Here is a 13437-nt window from a genome sequence, read left to right as displayed (position 1 = left end):
CTACTCAGATTAAAGAGGGGTTGGACACTGTGTACGGGGACTCTGCACTATTATTTACTACTGTGAAATTTTGGACTGATAAATTTAAATGGGGACATACCAGCTTGGATGATAATGATGATAAATGTTCAGGATAGTCAAAAACTGCAACCACTGAAGAAAAAATCGCTAAAATTCACCAAATGGTGCTGATGACCATCAAACCAAGGTTAGAGAGATAGCAGAGGCTATTAGCATCTCCGAAAGAATGTGTTTGCCACATATTTAACCAAGATTTAGATATGTGCAAGCTGGCTGCATGTTGGGTGCCACGTTTGCTCACTTTGAACCGAAAACGTGTCTGAATGAACATTCTGTTGGCACAATAAATCAGAGTTTTTTTTTACTGTTAATCACTGTAGATGAAACCTGGATTGAGGATTACAGCCCAGAAATAAAAACACAAAAACAGTGGACTGCAAAGGGAGAATCGGCTCCAAAAATGGCAAAAATGATTCCTTCTGCTGGGTAAGTGATGGCAACAATTTTCGGGGATAGCCATGAAAAAGCAAAATCATTACTGGAACATACTAAGCAATGTTACTTGACAAGCTGAAGGCAGAAATTACGGAAAAACAGCCAAATTTGCAAAAGAAAAAAAAATTTATTTCACCAAGACAGGGCCCCATCTCACACCTCAGCAGTTGCAATAGCAAAAATCCATGGATTACGATTTGAACTGCTTGACTACCTGCCCTATTCATCAGACCTGGGCATCAAATGACGTTTTTTATTCCCTAAGCTAAAGGAAGCACTTGGAGGACAAAGTTCTGTCAAATGAGGAGACATTATAGAGAAAGATTCTTTATATTATTTGGGCGGGTTAAAAGGATGGGAGCATCGCTAAAAGAAATGTATACATTTACAAGGAGAATATGTCAAAAAATAAAGGTAATTTTGGGAAAAAAAATATCTTTTTTTCTTTGTTAGTTCGGAAAGTTTTCAGACAGCTTACATATGTACTTCTTTAAAATATTAAAGTAAATTAAGTATGATTTGAAATATGTATTTCTCCATGTTAGTTAGTTGCAATTATTAAGTAGACCTGTATTCTGACTTCAGACTGTAGAAAAATTGGTAATATAAATGGCATGTGCGCCCTTGTATACAGTGCAAGATCATTTATTTACCTATTCGTGTGTGTGGGGAAGAATAAATAAATCATACTAAATGATGTTTGAAAACATAACATTGTACAAAAATGCACAAAATATACATATATATATATATATATACATATATATATATATATCATTAAAGACATTAAGTAAGAAATTTAGAGCTAATATTTCATATATATATGCATTATTGCATATTTATATATATTTTATGCTCATTAAAAGTAACTATTTCAAGTGAAAATACAATAAATCTTATAATAATATTTAATTACAACTTTGTATATTCCACAAAGTGAAACATATACAGTACAAAGTCCCGACTAATCTAATCTGGACGTCCATTATCCAGAATGAGCTATAATCCAGACCTCAAAGCCACAAACTTGCTCGTTTAATGTTACGCAAGCGCGTTTAATGTTTACGCATGCACGTTTAAAAAACGAAGCAACTTAAACAACTTACATTGAAAGAAATGTTTAATAAAGTAAACAAATAAATACTAAGCTTTTTTATTGTAAATTTTGATACCCTTTAGATTATAATTGCTCTTTATTTCATAAATTACAGTTTCATGTTTTTAATTGTATAATTTCTGCATGCCATCTTACCAGATTTAAATTGATGATCTATAATCTGGGAAAAAAAACCTATTCCGGAATCACCGAAGTCCCAACGAGTCCGGATTATGGACTTTGTACTGTATAATAATTAATTTTGAAATAGAAAACATTAAAAATATGCTTTTTGAAAAATGGCAAATAATATTAAGTGAAAATAAAACACCTGCTCAAAAATTTATGGCATAGACATTTCAAGCATATTTATACTTTAATTTGTCTTGCTTTTAAAGAAACAAAGTCCTCAATAATTTTTCAAAATCTTTTTGATTACTTAACTTAGGTTGTATAGAGAGAATGGCCGTGTTTGAAAGTTTTCTTGGCCTAGTGAAGATCTCATATAGATCTTTATTATTTTAAGTTTACTAAAGCTTCTTTTGCCGCTAGCTACAGTAACTGGCAACGTTAAAAAAATTCTTAATGCTGCTTTCAAATTCAGATAGGACTGAACTAAATTATACTGAAGAATTATTTTAAAAGTTCTAAGCTTGTAGCTGCTTTTGTATCTGGAATTATTGAAATAGCATAGTTTTTAAAACTAGGTATTTCTAACTGAATTTCCTCAGCTTTCATATCATTCAGATATTTAAGTGCTAAGTTATAAGCTGCTGCTTTTAAATTACTTGAATCTAATGACATTAATTGTTCACCAACCACTGAAAATCGGAAGAGATTTCATTTAAATTTTCGTGTCGCCATTTCAAATGTGAAATTAAAATGTTGAACACCTCTTTAATTTCTATAAAAATGTATTTTTTCTGAAAAATTTCTACATTAATTGATTCCTCGCAGTTTGATTGATTAACTTTTCATTTTTGTTTCTCTTCAAATTCTGATGATATATTCATCTCTAAAGCTGAAGTTTTACACTTTTCAAAAGTTCAGTGAGAAATATTTTCTTTCATTTCCTATAATGAAAGACATAGTCCCTCTGTTTAAACGTGCTGCTTTATAGACAGTTACAGTTTTTGACTTCAAGGCTTTATTTACTATTTTGATTTCTTACAGTATTAAGTTCCATGCAGATAACAAACATAAAAATTTGTAATTGATTTATTTCAAAGTGCTGTTGTTTTCAGCCCATTGCAAAGATTAGTGATTTGATGTCATATCTTTCAATAATCTATGTATTTCTGTTATTTGTAGACCTAATTCTTTAACAGCATTTCCTCTTGATGACCATTGTGTATCCGTATGACTTTTTAATGTTGTTTTCAAAATGGACATAAGTGCATCCCATCTACTTTAACATATTTGAATTTGTTGAAGCAGCATTTTTTTCATACTATTAAAATAGGAGCCGATCAAAGAATATACATAGCTTGATAATTTCTTTGGCAAATAATGGCTTGCATGCCTTTGTACAATTCAGCCATATTGGCCCCATTATCTTAACCTTGTCCTCGAACATTTTGAATGTCGAAACCATTCTTTTCTAACTTGTAAATAATTTCATTTGCTAAACCGCTATTAGTTTTCTCTTTTGTTTCTATAAAATCTATAAAGCTTTCTTCAATAAATATGCATTCGTCTTTTATGTACAAATATCTAATAATCTGCCGCAGTTGCTCATGATGTGAAACATCAGGTGCACAATCAAATATCAAAGAAAAAAAAACATTTCACTTTTTTGATCCTAGAATGAATTTCAAATCCAACATGATTACCTAACAGTAATATAAATTCATATTGTACTTTATTAGACAGATAAGAAACGGTTCCCTTTCTATGATTAGCTGTATGATTGACAATATTTCTATCATAATGACTTATTAATTCAATTAAATTTGAGAGCACTCCTGCACTTGAACTGCCAAAAATATTATGCGTACCTTTAAGAGGTAAATTATGTTTTGAACAAAACAAAATGATGTCTAATATAACATGTAAGGTATGTCACCACTTTTCTTTTTCTGATTCTACTGCTTTATGCAGAGAATCATCTATGAAATCACTTCCTTTAAATTTTTTTCAGTGCATTTCCATTGAAGATAAGAATCACGATGTAACATAGAATTTTCGTGATCAGAAATTCGTTTTAATTTTTTTCCAATCTTTGAAACTTCTTTTTGGATTGGAAATAGTAGAATCTGTCTTACTTTTAGTAAAAAAAATGCATAGAAAGCAGAATAACGATATAGATTTTTTTTTTTTTTTTTTAAATAAATAAGCCAGTTATGATCTATTTACCTCTCTATTAGAACACTTCTTAAAAAAACCATTCTCTGGAAAATTTTCTGCCATCCTCTGAAATAGATTCCCTGAAATCAGCATCTTGTCCTTGAGGTTCAGACTAGGTGCATGAAGGTGCAGTTGCCCCTGGCTCCCTATTTTTTGACTTATTTGCTGATTTTTTCTTGCGTTTTAGTCTATGTGTTATATGTTTGATCAGATAGCCTTGCTCAGTAAAAGTAGGCGGCCAGTGTAACTCTGATTCAAAAATCCAGTTATGACCACTTGCGGTGCTGATAACGACCACGTGGTTCTGAAACACCTTTGCCAATGCTTTATTTTCTTCTTTTTCCCCCTTTCTAGTAATTTCATTCTCCTGATGAGAAGGAGGGACCTTTAGTCCTCTTGTTAAGTAATGGTATGTTAAGTAAAATTATGACTTTCATTTCAAGCAAAGAGATATTTTTGATCACGGAAATTCTTCTTAACAACTGCTAAGTAATAATTTCTTTATTTCTGGACTTTCCATTAATGTTCGCATTCAGAAGTGGCCGAGGGGTAACATAGGCAACTTCTTCTCACAGTTTACTGTAGTGATTAGATTGACTGTATTTAGTCTTCTGTACCTGAATATCAGACAGTTCAGTATCAGAACATCCAAAACTAAAACGTGTAGTGTCGCGAGCATCATTGTAATAGATTAATCAATGAAATCAAGTCTTTAATATTCGCAGAATCTTTCATCAGTTAAACTATCCACCTCCGATGAAAAGTTTATTTGAGCTTGAGCAGAAATCTGTATGTCGTTCTAATTTAAATATGCCAATAGTTTGGCTGTCAGACACTTTTTTCCCTAACAATCTCATGATACTTCTGTGTGTTTTGCCTGTTTAATTTATTTCTATTAATGTGATATTCTTTATATTAATGCACATTAAAAACAAGTACATTAAACATGTGACGTGTCATTAATTGAAGTCATTATGTCAAAATATGATTTTATTTCATTTATTTATTTTGTGTGTGTGTGTAAAATTAGGTTTAACTGCTGAAAATGCGCAGGCAGTAACGACGATCCATTTTAGCGGGTCCGGTCCCGTGACTGTGCTTTATTCTTTGTGCGCTGGTCCTCAAGGAGTTAACTTGTTATTTGTTCTTTCAGCTTGTCTTTCAACTGTTTTTTAAACTTACAGATTTAAATTCAACAATAGGAAAAAAACCGTACATTTAAAAACAGAATAAAGCATTGAATTTATTTTTCCCCCTCAAATTAAATTATTCTTAGGCACTATTTGTTAAAACATATCTTAATTTTGGATGCTTTCTCTCAAAACATTCTTTTTAACCTTTTCCCCCTCCCCATTTTCTACATGCTTTGTCATTGCTGCTGATATTTTTAATTAGATTTATCTGAGGAACTGTTAGTTTGTTCCAATGATTTTGTCATTCCAAACAATAAGTTAAATGCATAGAAAGGGCAAAAAATGCTAAGCCAGTGTCTGAGAGTCTGTAACACATGATTTTCAGGTGGAAACAACAAACTGTCTCACTTATATTTTGGTGAATAAAAAGTGTTCCGCCCCCCCCCTGTGTGGGTAGGTGGGTGTGTAAGTTGATATTTATGTCTTACATTAATAGAAATGTTAAATATTTCACAAAAGTCAGGTGAATTCTGTCTAAAAAGGTAACTGTTTTATGTTACTAAATAATTTTTGTTATATTTTAATAAAAATGTATTAATGTACTTAAATTTCTTATTTTCCTTATATCATCAAAGATTTCATGAATTCTGTATACGTGGATGGTGTATAGTTGGAAAAAAGCAAACATGTCCATATTGCAAAGAAAAAGTTGACCTGAAAAGGATGTTTTGTAATCCGTATCCTTTACATTGCAACTCTGAGTTATTTAAAGTTTTTCTTAAAATATTTCTTAGTTTTAATTATTTTCATCAAAAATTAACTTTCAGTGATATTTTCTTTAATATAGGATTTTAAATCATGGTATAATATAAATATTAAGAATATGTAAAAACAGATAATTTTAATCATTTAAGTTTACTTGATGGGTAAGGAATTTAAAATGTTATGAAGATAATTTGATTATTAAATACATGATTTATTTTACATATGTTCTTGGAGATATAAAAAAATATTTACATTAGCAAGTTAACTTTTTTATTTTTCTGTAAGGAATACTTCTGTTTTTGAATATAAAGTACTACAAATTTCGTATCCTTCAGATATTTCCAAAAAATAAATAAATAAAATAAAGAATTTGGTATGTGATTATTGACTTTCTTTGTTTTAAATGAAGAAGTCATAATTTTTTACTTATAATGCAAACTTATAGCTCAGAATTCAAAATTCTATCATAATAATATTTGTTCTAGGACATTGGATGGAAGGTGGGAACGTGAAATTTATGTAATTTTTTTATTAATTACTATGAAACCCTCAAGGCTTATTAGCCTAAAGTAATATCTTCAAGAAAGGTTTTCTAAGAGAAATTAACATACTATATTTATGTTGGATTCGAAAGAAACCTTAAAAAGACCTATGCCAACAACCTTTTTGATACACAAGATAGACAAACACTTTGTCTTTCACAGACAAAATAATTTGTGTGTTATTTTAGCCACTTGACTAGTAACAGACTGTGGAGTAGATCGATTTTTAGTATTTTAGCTGTGTAGTTGAAACAAAATTGGGGTTAAATTATTTTTTATCATATAATATTTTGTAAGTATTAGTGAGACTGAAATTATGAACACATCAGTTGTGTAGTACTATTATATGTCCAAGGCATAATTATGTATGTAAAGGTTCTCAGATTATAAAGTTTTTAGGATAGGAAATTGTATGAATGGTCATAAAATGTGTTTATGGAAGTTCTATTCTATGTTTTTATGGAACTGCAAAAAGCATATTTCTTCAATATTACTACATGCTTATATTTCACTATATTCAATAACTGCATGATTTTTTTTAAATAAATAACAAAGATTTTTAATCCAGAAGTAGGCAGTAAGTTTTATGAAAAGTAAATATTAATTTTACCGTCATTGAGAGTTTAAATAAATAATCCAAACCGAAGATTTTAATTGTGTCTATGAATTAGCATTAGAATAGGATTATTTTTGTTATTAAAGAAAGTCTGAAGTTGCCATTTTTACAAAATTAATGAAAATCAAGAATGTAATATATGCAAATTTTATTTTTTATTCCGTTTTAATATTTTTTATTAACTGATCTGTTATATTTCTAGTATATACAATAGGTGCCACTTAATGTGATCATGTTTGTCTGCAACTATTTTGATAACACTAAACAATGAGAAAAAAATATCCTTCAAAACAGCAGTGGGTATTAGAGATGAGCAAAACTGCTCCTTTAAGGGATGAGATCAACCTCACTGAAGTGATTAGTTCTTTCTAACGATTCACCATTGACTAACAGTAATATTGATGAGTGTGCTCAGAACAGGCATAGATCAAGAGTGGTGTGTAAGGATGGGGGGAAAAGCAGAAATAATTTAACAAGGAATGGGATCGCTAGAAACAACTCGATCAAACAGCTTGTTCCCTCGTCTGATTTCTTTCAACTGTACTTTCAAGATTCCCCAAGAAAACCCTTTCTCCATAGAATAACAATAAAATTCTGGAATGAAAAAATGTTAAAAAATACAGTCAAAATTCGTTAATTTGGACACCCATAATCCGGACCTCAAAGCTAAAAACTTTCTGCGAATGTGCCGCATTGACACATGCGCATAGGCATTTATGCGTGCGCATAAGACCTTTAGGACTGTGCATATGCTTGTGCACAAGCGCAGAATAGGTTTTTGCGTGCGCGTTTAATGTATAACAGACGGTATAAGCTAAAATTATTTAATTATCTATTTCAGTTAATGTTGATGATTGCATTGTTCCTTGATCTTCGAATTGGATGTGGCTTATTATTTTTTGCAGACTGTAAGAGCAATTTTATAAAAGTAAACTTGAACTTTCGATTATGTAAAATAGAATTTCCGATGCTGGAGCTCCCAAAGGATCTACAAAACGAAAGTATGTTTCGATGTCCGTCAAACAAAACGTGGAATTGCTGCAAAAAATGGATAAACACATGAAGAATGTGACAAAAATTTCGATTGACAAGTTAGTCGGTATTCTTGGCACAGCAAGTACAGGACTTAAACAACTTACATTGAAAGAAATGTTTAATAAAGTAAACAAATAAATATTAAGCTTTTTCTTTTTGTAAATTTTGATACCCTTTAGATCATAATTGTTCTTTATTTCATAAATTACAGTTTCATATTTTTAATTTTAGAATTTCTGCATGCCATCTTACGAGATTTAAACTGATGATCCGGAATCGCCGAAGTCCCGACGAGTCCGGATTAACGACTTTTGACTGTAATGAAAATTAAATATACTAATTCTAAAGAAGATTAAAGAGAAATTCACAGTGCTTGATTGCAAGACGTTTAAAATAAGTAAATAAATAAAAATACAATTTATTATTTTACATAAATATTACAGTAATATTGTATAAAAAAAAGAGTAATACCGTATATACATAGCTATACTATGTCACAGTATTCAAAGAATCAAAATGGAACTCAAAGGAACAGTTCAGAGAAAATTAAATTAGCAAATAATCGAGACTCTGCAGGAGCTAGATTTGAAAGAGCAAATAATGAAGATTCATTGGAATTAGATCCAATCACGACTCCGAATAGTGTCGAGCGCTGAGCACTGTTGCCAGAAAATTTTCAATTAAAGTAGCAAAAGAAGACTAAAAAAATTGTAAATGATATCAGAGATCACGTGATTTTGTAACGTCATAGTTACACAGGCTCACATGACCTCTGACGTCATCACAAATTTACTGCAAGTTACAGACTGCATTCAATTCTTAGTCTTTTTAATTACGTATCTTAGTTTTCACGAGAATTTTAAAACTATATTGCTCATTTTCAATTGCTTAAATATCCATTTCTTTTTTCATTAATTCTCATTTAATTTAGGTTTCAATTTTTAAACTAATTTGCAGATATCCATTCTTAAGAAATTCCTCGTGTTTAGACTGTTAGCTCTTTCGTATTAAATTTTTTGAGTTGGAAGTATTTTTTATTTTATTTTATTTATTTATTTATTTATTTATGTATGTAGGTGTGTGTAATCGTGAACATTTTGATTAAGGAATGCTTTTCAGTGAGTTTTCCGTTCTGTGTGGTGTATCTGTTTCAGATTTTGATTACTTAAGAAAGCCTTGTTCTTTCACTGTTAAATTTATTTTTGTTGTTATTTAGAAAAATGCCATTGCTTTGATTTTCAAGTCATTTCCATTGCTTAGTTCTTAGCAATATTATAATCAAGAGTATGAATTTAATATATTTCTCTGTTTGGGTACCCAATACATGGTGCACAAGCTGCAACTTCTTTGGTTCGATTCATTATCACCATAGAACTGAGGGGGAGGGAACTGACTTAAAAACGAAATGCATGATGGACGAGAGAGGGTAGTGAGAGATCCTGAAGCTTTTTTTTTTTTTTTTTTTCTTTTTACTTTTTTCACTTCCTCTTTCTTGTTATAACGGCATCAGGCTGTGCAGCCTTGAAAAGGAAAGCCCGCATCTAATAAGATTTCCAGCTGTCAACTTTTAGTTAAGTCTAAATAAACTATTTTTTTATTATCAGTAATATTTAATTGATAAATTATTTTAAAATGAAAGCATTTTACGATATATTAAAAAACTTTGAAGTCGCAAAAAATAGCATAGAAAAGTATGGATGTTGCAAAAATTTCGCAAAGTCGCACGATCTGGCAGCACTGGCACTGAGAGCTGAGACTCTGAGGGACTAGTTATATTTGAAAGAGTGAATAATGAAGACTTGTTAGAATCATATCCAATCACGACTGTGTATAGTGTCAGAGTGCTGATAGCTGGAAATTCGAGGTACTAGTTCCTATAATCTGCGTACTTTAAACAGATCCCTGTGCTGCCAGATGAAAAAAAAAAAAAAAGACTCCATCCATTTACAAACAGGAGTGATCAATTTTGCTGAGATTCATTAGTTTATTTAATATTTTGTTTTATAATTACTAGATGGAACACATGCAAGCCAAAAGCACACACATATATATATATATATATATATATACACATACATAACAGACACACATAAAAAAATAGGTCAGAGACGTTTTCGATAAATAGTAAAAGAAAGATTGCTAGTGTTTACATTAAAAGGAATCAAATTTTTGACACGCTTCCCAGCAGCTCTCAGCGAACTGAAAGAACCATTCCGTTTTCACTGGAGCACTGATCATATGTTCAGTCAACGGAATCGGTTCTTTGAGTTGATTCTGGAACAGATCATCTATCTCTAGTAGGTATTATTTTAACATAAATATAAAAAGAAGCATGTAAATAAGTACTTTCCCATAGTTTTAATTGGGCAGATGAAAAAATTGAATTATGAACTGCTCTGAAAATTATTTGTCCAATACTCATACCCCTAATCTTAATACTCAGAGGACATTCCTCAGTTACTGGAAGATAGCGCACAAACATAAAATTTTAAATTAGATAAAAAAAAAGCAAGCTAGTCTGGTATAGATGTTCTCAATTAATATTATTATTTTTCAAGAGCAGGCAGAATTCTACAGGATTTTTAGGGAGGGGTCACCTGTGTCTTGTCGTTTTCAAAATCGATAGAGTTGTTCAAAATTTAAACTAAACTTGCTTTTTTGCCTAATTTTAAATATCGAAAACAAACTGTACATCAACTTATTCCTCTGCTTGAAGATATTTTTCTGATACTTGGCAAATTTTAATCTGTTTTGATCTTGTTTGGTGGCTTTATCTCTTATTTGACAACTTTACTTCTATTACAAAAATTATTCTATAATGTTTTGATAATATTAACCAAAGTGTTGCTCATAAGTGATGTATTGTCCAATTTTTGTTTCATAAACAGGCAGGACAGTTCATTAACAGAATCTGAATGGTAATATTAGCCGAGATCACAAGCTGTGGCTACTACTTCAATTCTACTTTTATTATATTTTCTAATTTGGTGTCAGAAACTTATGGAACAGAACATGAAATATTTTTGTCAAAATTCTTCAAAAAGTTATAGTAATTAATTCTCTCCTAGAAATTATCCTTCTTTGTATACAATGTAAGCACTAATTGCAACCAAATTAAAATATTATAAAACACATGCATTGGCCATCTGCAATTTCCTGTTTTATTAAACAGTTTCTTGCCATTTTGTCAAAAATGTTGACACCTGACTTTGTAGAATTATAAAATTCTTCATTTTCTGGCATTTCATGGCATTATTTATAATATGAATAGCGAGATAAGTGTTCCTCTAAAAAGCTAAAAATGCATTGAACTCACGTAGTGACATTGACCAGTGTTGTCATTTGGAAGTTGCTGATGGGTGTCTGTTCAGTGTATTCTTATTGGTTCATCCATAAAGAGCTGTAATGAACTCGTGACTTTCATTTTCCACATTTCTTTTTACACACAAAATTATTCTAGCAGATTCTGAAAACATATTTTGATGCTGAAAATGTCTTATTTAGTTATTGATATGTATGTTTTGTGCCATGTTCTGTAATTTTTTCATACTTTGAAGAAGTTGCAAGAGATTTGCTATGTGAGCTTCATGCATTCATTTATGGAATAACACAATGTTGAAGCACTTTTTATACTACATTTTTATTGGATTCTTTCAAACATTCTGCTTGTTTTCCATAATACAATCAAAATGAAGTTCTAAAGTGAATATATATATTGTATCTTCCCCCCTTTCCCCCACCCGTCTTTTGCTACTAAATAAAATTTTGTAAAAGTGTGCATGTATGTCACAAAAAAACTGTAAAACTTCCAACAGTGTGAGTAAACAAATGAAGATGTAGAGCTCAGAAGTAAATATAAACCATTAAAAGTAAATATAGACCTTTTAAGTAGAGCAAATATAAACCATTAAAATGACAATAGTTGTTTTTCTGATGCTAATAACATAGTTTATCTTAAATGAAGTAAAATAACTTTGTTTGGTATTGAAGATGCATGATAAATAATGCAAAATGTTACTTTGTGACATGCAGTCAAAAGTCGTTAATTCGGACACCCATAATCCAGAATGATCTATAATCCGGACCTCAAAACTACAAACTTTCTGCGCGTGCGTCGCGTTCACGCATGCGCACAGGCATTTACAAGTGCGCGTAAGACCTTTACGGCTGCAAATATGTTTGTACGTATGCGCGTTTAATGTGTAACGGACGGTATAATCTAAGCTAAAATTATCTAATTCAGTTAATGTTGCAGATTGCATTGTTCCTTAATCTTCGAATTGGATCCGGCTTATTATTTTTTGCAGACTGTTAGAGCAATTTCATAAAAGTAAGCTTGAACTTTCGATTATGTCAAATAGAATTTCCGATATATATTTACTGATATGTAATTTGTATCTACAAAGTGAAAGCATGTTTTGAAATCCGAAATCTGTTTATCAATTTCACACTACGGATTGGAACTTGATCTGTCAGCACTATCCTTATCTTCAGGGCAGATGTTTTTATTTTATTTGGCTTATAATTCCTTACTAAGTGTAGTATTTCATCTCGATGTACTCTGTCTTTGATATTATTTAAATCAAGTTCCTCGTTATTATAATTCGCTTTCGATAGTGAAGAAAGTGACCCAGAGGTTATTGAAAACAAAAACATTTTGATTGACAAATTAGTCCGTATTCTCAACACAGCAATTGTAGGACTTGAACAGCGGAACTTTGTAACTAAATAAGAAATTATGTCTGTTTAATAGAATTAAAGAGAAAGTATTATCACATGAAACGAAGCAACTTACATTGAAAGAAATGTTTAATAAAGTAAACAAATAAATATTAAGCTTTTTCTTTTTGTAAATTTTGATACCCTTTAGATCATAATTGTTCTTTATTTCACAAATTACGGTTTCATATTTTTAATTTTGTAATTTCTGCATGCCATCTTACCAGATTTAAACTAATGATCTATAATCCGGAAAAATCGATAATCCGGAATCGCCGAAGTCCCGACAAGTCCGGATTAACAACTTTTGACTGTATTTGAAAAGTTTTCCTGAAATTTTTAATTGTTTTGTAACTTTTCACTAACTCAGAGAGAAGTACACCCTTATCTATTTTTAAACTAAATAAATCTTGTTCTAATATAATAATAAATTCATAAAACTCTTTTTGTCATTTATGTGCAAGACCTATTCTCTCCCTCAAGCAAAAAATCGCAGGAATAAAATTTGTTTCCATGTTTGAGGACCAAAGCAATTTTTGTTTTTATAATGAACTTTTGATAGTGTGTATAAAGAAGTTGCCTAGAATGAATCCTTTGAATCTTAGTGTAATATACTGTGTTTCTTTCATAATATATAAATGGTATTTTCATGTCAAAACTTTAAGTGAA

At 30.6% G+C, this 13437-nt stretch overlaps 1 protein-coding gene across 1 annotated transcript in view; it reads left to right on the top strand.

Annotated features, from left to right (window-relative positions):
• LOC118203661 (E3 ubiquitin ligase Rnf121) overlaps positions 1-13437 on the top strand; it is a 74515-nt gene that overhangs the window by 54795 nt on the left and 6283 nt on the right. Inside the window, exon 7 of the mRNA XM_035375938.2 lies at positions 5727-5828. Within this exon, the coding sequence (XP_035231829.1) occupies positions 5727-5828 (102 nt within the window). The remainder of the gene's footprint in view (positions 1-5726; positions 5829-13437) is intronic.

Source organism: Stegodyphus dumicola, chromosome 9 (genome assembly GCF_044657685.1).
Source record: "Stegodyphus dumicola isolate Sdum_Otavi_A_Nest chromosome 9, ASM4465768v1".
NCBI classification, from domain to species: domain Eukaryota; kingdom Metazoa; phylum Arthropoda; class Arachnida; order Araneae; family Eresidae; genus Stegodyphus; species Stegodyphus dumicola.
This window is presented reverse-complemented; position numbering and strand designations above follow the sequence as displayed.